A 15600-nucleotide genomic window follows, 5' to 3' on the forward strand; every position below is an offset into this window, starting at 1 on the left:
ACAAATAGAGGTAACAGCTCCAACATATGAAAGCTAGTAATGACACTAATCAGATAAAGTGATATAGTTTTGAATAAAGCATAGGTCCTTGAGATGGTGTAACTGATGCAAATATTATACCTCTCAAGGTAAGATGGTGACTGTATCAAAACTTCAGACTTTTAAACGATGACAACTAGCCCAAAAGACAGAGTGGCAAACTGACTTTCTTCTCTAACAGAGAAATGTCTATATTCTCTGGAAAAGAACAATTAACATGTAGTCCAACCTGTAAGGAATTCTACATCTGATTATTTCTTTGCAATGCTTTCATATTCATAATATTCTTAATTATTTTCTAATTACTATTTTGGCCTGTTTTAGTCACACATAAACTTACAATTATTCTGAGAAGCGTACTTTTGAAAGCATTAGTTATTCCTGAATCGAACTATTTCTAACATTTCCAGATTTTTATCATGAGACGACCACGACGCTTACTAAGGTACAACACCTAACTCTTCTTAAAATGGATCTTGGAACAGAACATACAAAAGCGCCAAACTAGTACAGACCAAAGGTCTGTCTACCCAGCATCCCATCCCCAGTAGAGGCCAGAAGCAGATGCTAAGGGAACAAAAGAAACAGAACACACACACTTAATCCCCCTGAAGATTTTTCCAGCCTCTATTTCCACCTCGGGGATATCACGAACGTGATGCAGGCTGTCTATTTAGTAATCCTCAATTAATATCTGCTCTTAGCTCTGTCCAATTCTGCAAGTTGCTGCAACTCCAACATTCTTTGGCAAGACCTTCCCCATGTCTACTGTGTGTTGCATAAACCAACACACCTTTCTTGTTTTTTGAAACTGCCTGCTTGCTTTTTGACAATCCCAAGATCTTATGTTGGAAGAGACCATGAGCACCCCAACACCAGTCGTCCTTTACACATGGGTTCTGATTTTGCAAGCCTCAATTGTGTAACATCCTTTTTCCAGGCTGAAGGGTCCTAACCAGCTGAGTCATTCCTCGTACAGAAACTGATGCATACCTTAATTCCCCTAGTCAGTCTTACTGCCCTCCTAGCTTTCTGAGATGCAGGAAGCAGAAAGGTGCACAGTAATTCAGGGTATAGGCAAACCATAGATTCATACAACGGGAGTAACATTTTGTGTTTCTATGTCTGTTGTAACAAATCTTATTGTTTGATACGCCTGGCAGATGTCTCTAAGCGTTACCAAGCACTGAGCTAGCATGCCTACCTGAAAATATAGCTCCCAGGTGGTAAAAGTCAGCACAGAGGCCCTCAGTTTATGTGTGAAGTTACGACTGGTTTTCACCTGCATGCATCACTTTCATTTACACTGCTTTTCATCGGCCATTTTGTTCCCCAGACACTGCTGTCTTCTGAGGTTATCTACAATCCTGCTGCAATTGCATAATCAGTCCTCATTCTTACTAGCTCAAATAGTTTTGCAGCATCAGTATGGTGTCCCTTTCTAATTCTTTCCCAGGACAATTATGAATAGATGATAGTAGAGGTCCCTACCTCAACACTATCATTTATTCTTGCCCTCTTTTTCTTATCTTTTTAACTGACTATTTATTCATGCAGAAACCTTCTCTATTATCACTACTTAATTTCCTTGAAAGTCTTTGGAAAGACATGCTGTAAAAAGCCTTTATGAAACTTCAGTAGAACATAGCAGTCTGATCAACTTAATGGCCTTGCTTGCTGACCACTTCAAAAGACATGAGATTAAGGCAGAACTTGTCTCTGTGAAAACTCCATCGATTCTCTGCAACTAAATAATATTCTCCAGGTGCTGATATGTCCTTAACTTCAATTCCTACTAAGCTGCACAGTACTGACGTCCAACCCACATGCCTGCACTTCCTGGAACTTTTTTTTAATTTTGCCTTTGAGTTTTCTTTGGTGAGTTAATATAATCCACCCTCAGCAATTTGCTGTTGCTCATTTCATCTGTTTCTTCTACAACGTCTTCTACAGTCACTGTAATTTCTGAGAGATCCTGCTGCAGCTCACCCAAAAGAAGGGTTTTACAATGTGACTCCCTCCACTTACCTTCACAGCAATGAACAACACAGCATCAATTTACCTCCCCCCACAACAGCCTGCAGCAGCCTTGTTGTTGCTGAGTACTCCTTGTCATCCCTCAGCCCCCAAGTGCTTCTTGCTTCTGCTGCATACGAAAAATGTTATTTTGGTTTAATAGCATTTACTGGAGCTTTGAGCAAATGAATCAAACTCCCCCCTTCCCTCCTTAGGCCTATTTCTAATCTGCTAAAGTTTATGATCCTTCTGTTTTCTTCATTTAGCTAAAAATTCAGCTTTGGAAAGGACAGTTTTTCATTTCCTGTGGCTTTTGTTACTTTGCTGTTCCACCATGCGGTCTTCCCTTTAGCCTTACTCAAGCCTTTCTTAGCTGTTACTGTACATTGAACATTTATTATTCTCCACACTACTTGTAAGGATGTAATTCTTTTAGATCCCTGTTTTAGCTTGAAAAGTTCGTGAATGAGAGCAACAGCTAGCTGGACTCAATAAAGCTCAAAATCCATTGCAGTCTTTTATTAAGAAACTCCCATTCTGTTCAGATTATTACTATTATAAAATTATGAATCACAAGCACAGAGAAGAGGGTAGTTTGACTGCTTATGCTGGTAGAGAGAACTGACCTTATAATTCGACCTAATATGACAAAAAAGCAAAGAGCTAAAGCTGCGATGTGAAATCTTTGAGATGTCAGGAAATCCTTTTTTATATCAGACTTCATGCTGCCTTCTTAGACAACAATAAATCTGTATTTTGAATAGCAGAAATCTAACTAAGGTTATAATAATATATACTGCAACCTTAACTACACACATAAAGAATTATTAGACACGCAAGCATAGACTCCTGCAATATGTTATATTAAAATTAATTCTTACAGTATCCCTTTATTCTTAGAAATGCCTGATAATAAATATATAGGGAAAAGATCTAATTCCTTCAGCAATCCTTGTCCTTCCATCCCTCCCAGTTAGCTACTAGGCCTGCCTTAGAGGCAAAGAGAAAAACTAACTGGCTGAACTGAATTCCAGGTGCAAGTTAAGTGTCACTGTTCTTAATGATACAGTCTGTGTCACATACCAACTAAACTTTCATTCAAATAAAGATTGTAAGTCCTGACATACAAATAACTGTTTTTAAAAGTTGATGTTGTAGAAAAAGCAGCCTATATGTGTAATTGCGTTATGTGCAATATGTAATTAAAAGACTAGTATCTAAGATGCGGTGTAGTTACATTATTCTTAAAGATTGCATGCAAATCGGCCGATGTGTTTAGAAGTGCACACACAGACACACACAATAACCCACATCCTCTACACATTTACAGATACCTTCAGTCTTAAACAAAATGTACAGTCACAGAATTATAAACTACAAAAAAGGCACTAAGAGAAACTGCTGTTATAACATACAAAATGTGCCATCTGGAATATGAAAGAAGCAAATGGCAGAATATTGGCACTGCCTGATATAAAACAAGGAAGCCCTCAATAACCAGTCAATGCGTTTCAAAATACACTATATCAGTCTGCATGGTGTACAGAACAGAACTGTGTGCTTCAGCATCACATTATGCACTTATATAACCTTGTGAATTCAGGGTAGTAAACTCTAAAATTCCTACAGACTTTGTAACATGCATGACCCAAATTATGTGTGTACAATAACAAACATTTTTTCACAGTTTCAGGTAAATTGGGAAAAAGAGTAAAGATTAAGCATGAGCAAATCAATTATTTTCTAAAATTTTCTTTGGATACCTGTTTTTCTTTGAATTATTGTTTGAATAACATTTTAAAGTCGTGTACATAAAGCAATATACAGACAGCTGTGTTTAATAAGAACAAGTATTTTCAATATAAAAGAAAATACACACACCCCGAATACACACAGGTTGGAAAAGACCCTTAAGATCATTGAGTCCAACTGTAAACCTATCACTGCCAAGTGCACCACTAAAACCATGTCCCTAAGCACCACATCTACACGTCTTTTAAATACCTCCAGGGATGGTGACTCAACCACTTCCCTGGGCAGCCTGTTCCAATCCCTGACAACCCTTTCAATAGTAGTATTGAAATATTGACAACAATAGTAGTATTTCCTAATATCCAGTCTGAACCTCCCCTGACACAGCTTGAAGCCATTTTCTCTTGTCCTATCACTAGTGATTTGGGAGAAGAGATGAACACCCACCTCGCTACAACCTCCTTGCAGGTAGTTGTAGAGAGCAATAAGGTCTCCCCTCAGCCTCCTCTTCTTCAGACTAAACAACCCCAGTTCCTCTCCACCTCTTCTCATAACACCTGATCTCCGGAACCTTCACCCTTCTCTGGACACGCTCCAGGACCTCAATGTCCTTCTTGTACTGAGGGGCCCCAACACAGTACTCAAGGTGCAGCCTCACCAGTGCCAAGTACAGGGGCACGATCACCTCCCTGCTCCTGCTGGCCACACTGTTCCTGATACAAGCCAGGATGCTGTTGGCCTTCTTGGCCACCTGGGCACACTGCTGGCTCATGTTCAGCTGCCTGTCAACCAACACCCCCAGGTCCTTTTCCGCCAGGCAGCTCTCCAGCCACTCCTCCCCAAGCCTGTAGCATTGCATGGGGTTGTGACTGAAGTGCAGGACCCAGCACTTGGCCTTGTTTAACTCCATACAGTTGGTACGTGTACATACAAGTAAAGACAAATTTTTTTTTTTTTTGGCTTATAGGAGAATATTTAAGACTAAAATAGTGGTATGAGCAAGTCGTGGTTATTGCTACTGAAACAATCAGCTTATAAATACTGCTGTCTATCCCACTAGGATAATCAGGTTACAGTTACTGTCAGTTTGGTTCTGCAAACATGCTGAAATATTGCAGGACCTCTTCTATATTTATAGACAACATACTTTTTTTGTCAGTAACTCAACCGAAGCTTTCCTTTCCTCCATGTAATTTAAAAAAAGTATCTGTTATTCCCAGTTTTAGACTAGAAAATTATTCCATTAAGACAGAATAATTTTCAATCCTATTCTTATCTCGTAAAATATACCATGAGTAAAGCCTATAACATTTCAGTAAGGTCTTATTAAATGCATTCTTGAGACAAGAGATTTCTGCAAGAGATACTCCTGCTCCTAAAGAACATACGTTGCATGCAAAAATTCAGTCAGAACGTGATCAGTTAACAGTTGTCTTTAAAAAATTAATCTGAAAGACATAATTAATGTTGCAGTAAAACAAACAAGATCGCACATTTTGCTTTTTCTAAGCATTAGCTTAACATGCTGGAAGATTATTGTTTTCTGTGGGAATTGTATCACCACCTCATTTTCTCCATCATTACTGCTGGGATGCCACAGCAAACCAGCTAGATGCTTAAACAGCTGAGATTTTTTTACTTGTTTGTTTGCATGGTAGCTCATTTCCGATCTCTTTAAATGTTAATAAATAAAAGTTGAAAAACCCATAAGAACCTATTTCAGCCATCAAGGCACTGTAGCTTTTCTTCAAAATCTCTCTTTGACTTTCCGGTAAACTTCAATTAAGGATATGATTACTATTTCCTCTTTAGAAATACCTAATATTTTAAGTAACTTTTATATAACCAATGAAAAATCTGATCAAATTTGAGGTGCACATGGCAAATGAAGAAAATGAAGCAAATAATGATAGCCCTTCTCAAACTGAAAACAAACAGTACTCATCTTCCTGGCATTACAGAACAAACTTCCACTAACACGTTTCAAGGCATTACTCAAAATACTGATCTGATTTTAAGGCCATTTTACAATGTAATTAGGCCCCACCAAAATTGAAAGCTGCAGTAGCTTTAAGCCACAGCCATACCCGTGTGCATGCACTCATGTGAAAGTATCGCACACACTAAATTGCACTGAGGCCGTGACAACATGCAACTTAGTAATGTGCAATATCTCCACCAGAGCAAGCAGAATGGGAGCTTCAGGGAAGAAGGGTATGGTGCATTCAGGAAGAGAACGACATGCTGCTCAGGGAAAGGAAAATGGTTCAGGCAAAGGTGTGCATGCCACTACTTTGGATACCTGTGAATTGGAGACTTACTACTTCATCCATTTGGGGGGTGGGGGGTATAAAAAAAGGAAGGAAGGAAGAAAAAAAAAGATCCAGACAAGAACACCACCTCCCTATTTCAGGGGTAAAGGACAATTTTCCTACTTATGCAGTGAGGTAGGTGACTTATGAACTAACTTGATTTTACAGAACCATTCTGAACAAAGCAAATTTCACACTGATATGTGCAGCTAACAATTTCCCACCAACCCTCAAAATACTACATTGTTGATATAATTATAATTACAATGAAAAATTTCACTAACTAGTATTGAGAACTAAGATTAGCTAAATCCACTAAACCGGTCCACATGGTTCTCACATTCCTAAAGCAAGTAAACTTGCTAGCCCTGACCAAGAGTGCTGCTGAAAATTCCTGTGGCTCAACCTACTCTGGCATAACCCTTCTGCCACAGTCGCCAGTCGCCTCCCTATTCCCCTTTCTCCACTGCTTCCTGTAGATGACTTTTAGTAGTTTTAGTGAAAGAAAATCACGTATTTACTATATTCACAGGCTGCTAAACACCACTGCCAGTTCAAGGGAGACTTCTGCACACCATGACAGTGCAACACTACTGTCACAATTCTTTGCATTCTTGTGCTGATACTCACTTACGTGTTATGGAAAACAGGAAAAAATAAAAATTAAGAAGGAAAAGAGGGACAGAACATCAGGAGAGACAAAAGGCAAAGGGCAAACAGAGAGTTTATGAAGGAGAAATAGCAGAGTGTAGCCACACCAGGAGAGTTAAAATTGGACTGAGAAAGACCCGAGATTGATTGCAAACCAAAGAAAAAGAGAGATAAACCAGCTCAGCGTGAAAGACCAAAACTATTAGAGAACAGAAACTGTATTGCTACTGAGACATTAGCAGTATTCAGGATTATTAACGTTTTCCTAAATTTTTATTTCCCACCTCATTTGCGGGCAATGGCACATCAAATTCCTGCATGGAATTTGGCATTGTGAATTCTGAGTTGCTTTATTTGAAGTAGCACCAGTACTTCACACATGAGTCAGAAAACTGTGCGGTCACAGGTGCCTTTGGCAGTGATCCTCCTCTCAGGCTTTTTACTGTTTTTTATGGAATCATCACAGAAATATTGATCTTCTCTCTCCCCACACAGATTAAGTGCTGCTTTCCCCAACACACAAGCGATCAGGAGGAACAAAGGTGGCACATGGCAGCAAAGCACAAGTGTTTACTCTAAAATAATAGGAGCATTTTCATCGTGCAAGTTACTCAAAATTGGGAATTTATGAACAGTTTGCAAAACAGCATTCGTTCTGTAGTCCAAACACTGTTGGTCCCCTCCCAGAGGGTTGTTTGGAGGCCAGCAGGACTTACCTGTGATAACTGGGACAACTCCATCAAAGGCAGATATCTGGGGTAAAGGCAAATGCCCGGCTTACAAACAGAATCATATTCACTCGCAATGTGGGGCAAGACCAAACCAGCAACAGGCCATCCCTTCCATTTCCCTTTGCCTCCTTGTCCTGGGAAAAGCCTAAAAAAACTGAATTATGCTCCCAAGTGGAGAAGCTCACCCTGAGCAAAGGCACTTCTTGCATCCCTCCCTTTCCTCTGCCTGTCTAAAGTCTTAGAGGAGCAATAGGTTCTTGAAGATGAAGCCAGGCACTCCGTGGCAGTGCACAAAGAGTAGCAACAGATCAAGCAAAGATGTTAGAGAGACAGCTGTTGCTTTGGAAAAGCAAACTAGGGCTCTGCCAGGAAGAAGTGCTGACTTCACCCTTAAGGTACCTTCTAGGTGTTTCATTAGGAATTCTTTCCAAGACTGGACGATAAAGAAAAAAACTCTGAAAAATTAAACCAACAACAGAAAGAGTAAAAATGCCTCCTCTCTTACTTGGCACTTTGGAAACTTCATCTGGACTCCTTTGTACCCTCCTGGGTCTCTCCACAGTCCAGGAGAGATTTGTTATGGGCCCAGCCCAAGGCCTTTGAGATGGTGAGGGGCACACAAGGGCAGACAGAAGGAGCTGCCTCTGGTCTGCATGAAGAAGGGAAGGCTTTGGCCTGGACCCGACTGGTGACTATGGCTGAACAAGTGGCACTAGCCCCAGGAGAAACCCCAGCTAGACAAAAAGAAGAGATTGTCACCATGAGGCTGCTCAGGCCTGGCACAGAGGCCCAGAGAGAATGTGGAGCCACCGTCCTTGAGGGTATATAAACATGACTGAACAAAGTCCTGAGCCACAGGATCCAACTGGGCTGCTCTGAGCAAGAGCTTGGACTGGAGACCTCCAAGCATCAATCCCAACCTCTGTGCTTCTTTAAAAATGAGCTGTCCTGCCTTCCCCAGACACGAAGGGACACCCACAAGCTTGCAGAAGGTGGCCTGTCCCACTACCACCCAGGCCCTTACTTCAGACCATCACCAGCATCAGCCCTACCACTGACCTGAGGCACACCACCACAACCAGCTGCCCCATAGGTGGGATTTGTCCTGCGGAGCACAAGGCAGTGGCCCTTCCACTGTGCAGTCCCCTTCTCCTGTCCACGCCTCACCCATCTGGATACCACAGAGGCTGCTGTGTCACAGGCCTTCCTAAAGTCAGAGTAAATGGCAGTCACTGCTCTCCCCCATCCTGCTCGGGCAGTCACCTCCTCAAAACAAGGCTCATGTTCATCCCAGCACAACTTGTCCTTGGTGAAGCTGTGCTGGGTGTTCCCTGATGTCACCTTGTCCTTCCTGTGCCTCCAAGTGATCTGTCATTCACTGCTCTGCCCCTGTACTGCTAGGCTAGCAAAGCAAGCTCTCGGGTCAGGCAAGGCATGACTTGCCCTTGGCTAACCCCTGCTGGTTCCCACCACCTGATTCGTGCCACTGGCATTTTGCCTCCCTTGTGTCCTGGGTGAACAGATTTCCCATCAGGAAATGCCAGGAGGGCATTCCATCCCATGGCTTGCAGCAGGTAACCCTTAGATGTCCTTCAACTTCTTTAAAACTCCTGCAGCGTCACCACAGCTGCATCATTTTTCTCCCACTACTTAAGTGCAAATTTAACACAGGTATTGTGATAGAAACAGTCAGATTCAACACTTGGCTCAAAATAGGCTGGAAACTGTTCTTACCCCAACACAGCTCACAAATCAATCCGTGTGAACAGAGAACTGTCACTGCCTTTGCAAACTCAACACCAAGGGAGTTAGAAAAATATTTACAAAATCCATAGCTACTTATATTCAGGACAACAAAAGTCACAACACAGCTCCGATGAGAGAAACTGCAGTGGGAAAAGGTCTTAGTTTCATTAGGTGCTTGTTGGATAACAGCTTCAAGTTAAGGGATTACTTGAGCTACAGAAACCATTTGCTGTTTGTCCTCCTCTTCTTTCCCCCTTGCTCTTTTATTCTCACAAATAAATGGCAAAGGACACAAAAGGAACAGACTTCCTTGATTGTACCCAAATTCCTATTGCTTTGCATGAACACATTTTAAGTGAAAGAGCAACAGAAGTGACTGACAACATAGAAGAAGAGTATTTGTGTCATTTGGTCCATGAACAACAGAGATTTAAGTGCATCTCTTGCCAGGAAGATCCCCTGCACTCTTAGCTTTGTGCACATGCTATGCCCTGCTGAAGAGTGATGCAAGCTGGAACACAGCTGCTGACTTTCAAGATTTATAACCTTATCTTTCTACTTTTGGTCAACTTGAATGCGTGAGTATTTTGAGGCTGAATTCATGTTGTGTAATGATGTCATAGTTTAATGATTAAAGTGTCTATAGTATTTTCATTATTTGATAATTCATAATACAAATAGAGCATCTTCCTCCCATCCTACCACCAAGCATTAACATCCATTTTGCATATCTTTTATAGATGAGGTGAACAAGCCATTTTTAGGTTCCTACCCCTCTAGCAACAACTCATCTTCAAAGACGAAGGATAGCTGCTAATTTGTGACAAAAGAAATGGCTTGCAGTAGCAATTCTTTTTCATATGGTAACAAATTGGGCATGCATAAACTCAAGGGCATTTGTTACTATACTCTTCATATTTACATACTGAAGATCACAGTGAGTGTTGAGTGGGAATGCAAGCTAATCTAGAAGCATTATGATAAATCCTTAGGTACAACTAAGCAAGAGAGAGGAACTTCTGCAAATCTCAGAAGAAGCATTCCAAATAATTCATCAAATAAGGCACCAAGTACAGGCTATTCCAAACAAACAAATATGGATGATTGATTCAGGCTACCTTAGCATGCTGGCTCTTTCCTACTCATTTTCCTATGGCTTCTCTAACATTATTTTCTTTCTTTCTTTCCACCATTTTAACGCTGACAAATATCTTGGGATCACATGTCCCAGGCCTATAAACTTAAAATTGCATTTAATACAATCCTCCTTGCAGAGTATCCATGCCCAGAGAAGCCATATCCTATTTTTTGACACTGTTCCCCTCTGCCATGGGCTGGAGAGAACGATTTGTGAGACAAGTTTCAGTTTTAAAATCTGCTCGCATTCTTCAGAAGAGACAGATATTAACCACATGATCAATGAAAACTCAATAGCAGTCACTCAAGAAAAGGGTTTTATTAACTTTTTGGCAGAATTCCGAATTTGTTGCTTTTTACCTGGATTGTCCCTTCATTTCAAACAACTACAGTGGTTATCCCTCTTCTTCAAGATCTTACATAGCATGACATGACCCTCTCATTCTTAAAATGTACCCAGAAACAGCTTAATTCCGGCAACAGATAACAACGCTCACTTGTGAAGTACACCTAAGAATGAACAATGGCAAATATTTTGGCAATGAGTTTAGAAAGCAGTTTTAATACAGCACCGGTTTAAAGTCTATTCATGTTTTGTATGTATGCACACGATGACACAAAACACAGTGGTGTAAGAGACAATGGCTATACAAAATTTAGCATGGAGTCTGTTGACTTTGCCCAGTCCACCTGGTTTGTTTTTTTTAAAAAAATGAGCTATGACTTAAATACCTTATTTAAAATCAATTTATTATGTTACCAACACGTGAGAGTTTCAAGCTTCTAACAGGTGAAAGCTGACAGTTTCATTCATCTGTGATGAATGAAATACATTACTGTACCACCCCAAAAATTGCTTTTTTTGTGAAATCTCAGCGAACCATACTTAAACACACAAAAAAATCCTCCTTCAGTTACTGTAGTAGTTTAGAGGTGGAACATAAGAATGGTAACTAAGCATGAAACACTGTGGATGAACTCTGGAGGTGCAGTACAGTAGTGTTTTAAGTGGGATAAGGAGAGCGCGCCCCTGTTGTTCCCGTCGGTGTAATTTGGTTCATGGAGATCATGAACTAGATTTCTCTGATGAAACTGAACTGGAAAATGCACTCCAGGAACATATGTAATACACTCCAGCTGAAAATGGCTACTTAGTCCCCAGGATTAGACTAAAAATAGTTCAAACTAAATAACTCTGAAATAAGTACAGAACAGGTGTCAGGTCCTCCATTTCAACTGTTTGCTGTATGAATCTGCTCCTACTGAGCTGCACTAGCTGTTAATACCAACATAGCTGCAAAAACACTGCTTCCTGGTGGGTTAGGGATGTGATGGGTGTGTCAGTTTTATAAAATACTAGTATTCACTACAGCACAGACCTCTGAATTTTTTTAGGTGAGTACAATCAAATTGCTATTTCAACAATCAAGGGGAAAAAAATCATCAATGATAGGTTCTTGGAAATCTTTGAGATTTGCAACTCACCTCTGAAACATGAGCTGTTACAATTGTTAAATGTTTGTAGTCGAACACAAAATTTAAAAAAGAATTTTCCAGACAGTGGAAAAAAAAAAGTCAACAACATACCTTATTGCTTCCTCCACAGATTGGCCAACTATATTTGAGGAAGGACCTGGCTGAGACAAAGGTGTCAGGCTTATCACCCACTTTACTGGCTTGTAGTACTCATCACTGGAACTCAATAGGTAGAACAGTGTGGTCAGAAAAATCACCTACAAAACAAATTGGAGTTTTAATTTAAAAGGCAATAAATACTTTCCAGAACTATGGTATGAAGCTATGCTTCAGATACTGAACTTCCTTGGAAATGCACAAAATACTATTCCACAAGCTTGGATTTAGAGAAATACACAGAGCTAGAAGAATAGTTTTCTCTTCTGCTCCACAAAGGACTTAACAGTTACAGCTAAACATTAAGACTTCTAGCCCCGTTCAGCCTCTTCCCGAAGTCACATCTAGATCAAACAACTAGAATGTTGATCTGGATCAACATTCTCATTGGTTTTTTTCCCAACATGCTTAGCAGATCAAGGAACTGAATAGTATTATCTATTCTTAAAAAAAAAAAAAAGAAAAGAAAAGAAAAAGAGAAATCTGAGCTGTCTCAAGAGTCATTATGCAGCTAGATAGGAATTAAACAAGAACTCATAAACAGTAAATTTATAATATTTATTAGGCTAGCAATCCTGACTGAAAACTCCTCTGGAGTTTGAGGATGAGACTCAGCAGAAGTGATGGCAATTCCATCTCTTCAGTTTAAAGACCAAAAACATACAATCAGATTGTATTAGTCTCCTGTATGTTGCAGTCTACTATGTTTTCCTTTTTTTCATGTTAATGGGCTCACCATCTTCTTAGGCTAAGCATACATCACAGAAACACATCCAGCTTGAAACAATACCTCAAACAAGGAAAATCCATTCTATACACTCCAGTGGTAAACTATGGCTTATATTTGCTTCATCTGCAAGCCTTAGATCCTCCTTTCTACCCGAGATGAAAAATAATTCTTTCACTTTCTTCTTTCCCACCTACCCGTATGCTAGAATAAACCACATCTTAATCTTTTTATAAGCCAAACAGCCCGACCTCTATAAATCCCTTAATTTCAAGCATTTTATGGAGTCTCCAGACACCTCATGCCCTTTTCCTGTATTCTTTCTGAACACACTCGGGGGGGGAGCAGCCAGCACAATATGCAGTATTCCATTAGCAGTCTCAAGAATGCCATCCATTTGTGTCTGTTCCCAATTCCTTTCTACTCTATTCCTTACTTTTTACAGTGAAATGTTACTACTACTTCTCCCTACCCTTCCAGCCTTTAACTTGGAAGTCACATGCAGCTGTTTACCTACTGTGACCCCTTTCCAAAATTACATATATAGGTGTAGGCTGTATTCCATCTTCCCAGGTGTTTAACTTCTGCCCTGGGTGACAAACCAATCTATCAACTAAAACAAGTCATTACATCAGCACATTTAAACAGCAAATTGTTAACATTCTTTTTGAGATCATTGGTTTAATGAGAAACAATCCAGTGCCAGTAGCAATATCAGCTATGTTTTGTTGCAATTTCAGATGAGTAAATCTTAAAACCTGAACCAGATTTTAGCATCCTCTGTAATGCTGCAAGTGTGGTTATTTTCTCCTTGATAGGGCCTGCCATTTCTCCTAAGTTACTGCAATATTTCCTGATTTCACTACAAAACTCCCTACACTGAAGCAGGCATCCAGGTGGTGTTTTGTCTTCCCTTCACTGGGAACCACCTACAGATCCTTCTTGCGGTGCAGTTTTCAACGCAGAAAGCAGCATATTGCTCTAAGTACAATATCTGCTCATCCTGACACTTACAAAGAGCAAAGTGAAAAACTGCTCCACTGGATCTTGTTTTATTAGGACAGCCTCAGTTAACTTCTGAGGATATTTCTTTTGAAAAGATTATGGCAGCCAGCGAACAAGCAAATTAACTGCAGCAAACAGGCAAAGTTTGATTCCCTGTGGTATGAGAAACATATAGGGCTGACTTGAGGCAGGCTATGAATAAGAGCTGGGGATTAGTTCAAGTGGCAACGCACACGGCACCTGTACAGACTGGAAAAGCTGTTCTTCCCCAGTGTTTACGGAAGAAACTTGATTTCTTAGGGAGTAACAAGACTCCAACATACACAGACCCACCTGAACTGGAAAAGCCAAAGTGACAGCTGAGGATGAACAGCAATGGAGTCCAAGGTTCTGAGCATCCTGACCTAGTTGAAGATGTCCCTGCTCAATGCAGTGGGGTTGGACTAGATGACCTCTAAAGGTCCCTTCCAGCCCAAACCATTCTATGAAAACACTGTTAAATTGAACTACAAGCTAGACTAGGAAAAGATACAAACCTAACTAAATGCCTGTTAAAACAAGATGCATGTAACCACAGCACCATACAAAAATCAACTGAATTTTAGATTATCGGCATTTTGGAAAATTAACATATTTGCTTTAGCTCAATAGGTACAGAAATGCAAAGAAGCAATAAATAATTTATTACCAAGTAGCTTGCTGACTCTTCAAACAAGTAGAATAGCCTCAACATTCAGCAGCAAAAAGATATGTCCTACCCTATATGAACTGGAGTCTGAAAGTTTTCAGACCTCTTTTATAGGATATCTGAATTTTCAGACATTACCTAAATTGTTTCCTAAGCAACAATTCAAGATCCTCCTGATGACTATACAGGGAGGAATTCACCAAAGATAAAACAGTAAGATCTTTCCATTGTTAAATAATTGCTGAATTACTATTTCTTGATGTAGAATTTGTTCTGTAGCCCAAAACATTAAATACTCTAATTTGAGGGGGGGATAGACTGAATTGAGAAAGCTATGGGTAAACACTCGTATACTAAAAGGATAATTCAGCATTTCCACATATATCAAGAAACATATGACTTAATTGCTTTTGCATCAGGTCCATAGAGATGGGAAATATTTTTGTATCTGCCTTTCATATTCAATTTTCTGCCCAAAAGCTTTGTTCCTGATGGTTTAGTTTTGTGGTTTGTGGTTTTTTTTTTATTACAGCATCAGCAATTTGCATATTCCCTGCAAGACTGTAGATGCCCATCACCCAAATGGAGCTTTTCTGTTCCAATCTTAGTAAAAGTAGGAGTAGTGTGTGTGTGTGCGCACACACGCATGTGTGAGCGTACGTGTGTGCCTATATATAGACACATACACAAAGGCATATACATACATCCACGTGCATGCGTGTACAGACAGGAACTTGTATTCAGAAGTGAAGTAGAAGTGGTACTCTTGTAAATAATGATCGGTTTTCAAACATCTGTTGAAGATGTGAATAGAGTCTTATTGGATCATGGATGGATATGCTACACAGACTACTTCCTACTGAATGTTTTGATGGAAGATGTACTTTTCAAAACAGAGGTTCTGAACAAAGTGTCTGTTATTTCTGTGTTTTAAAGCACAACTTTTTAAACCATTTATCAAAATAAAATTCACTATTTTAGTTTTTATTCAAGATGACTAAAACGGGACTGAATTGTAGTCAGTTGAAAAGCTAACCACTTCATTAATTATCTTGTTGGAAAAATTTAAATTAATTTGTGCCACTTCAAACTAGTAAAAACTCTTCTGTAGCAACTAAGAATCCTGCAAAATGAAAAAGTAAGAATACAGTTAAAGCTGGAAGA

At 39.9% G+C, this 15600-nt stretch overlaps 1 protein-coding gene across 1 annotated transcript in view; it reads right to left on the reverse strand.

Annotated features, from left to right (window-relative positions):
* Positions 1-15600, reverse strand: part of TMEM245 (transmembrane protein 245) — an 88614-nt gene that overhangs the window by 15230 nt on the left and 57784 nt on the right. Inside the window, exon 13 of the mRNA XM_075084409.1 lies at positions 11972-12117. Coding sequence (XP_074940510.1) covers positions 11972-12117 — 146 coding nt within the window. The remainder of the gene's footprint in view (positions 1-11971; positions 12118-15600) is intronic.

The sequence above is a fragment of the Phalacrocorax aristotelis genome, chromosome 2, assembly GCF_949628215.1.
Source record: "Phalacrocorax aristotelis chromosome 2, bGulAri2.1, whole genome shotgun sequence".
NCBI lineage: Eukaryota > Metazoa > Chordata > Aves > Suliformes > Phalacrocoracidae > Phalacrocorax > Phalacrocorax aristotelis.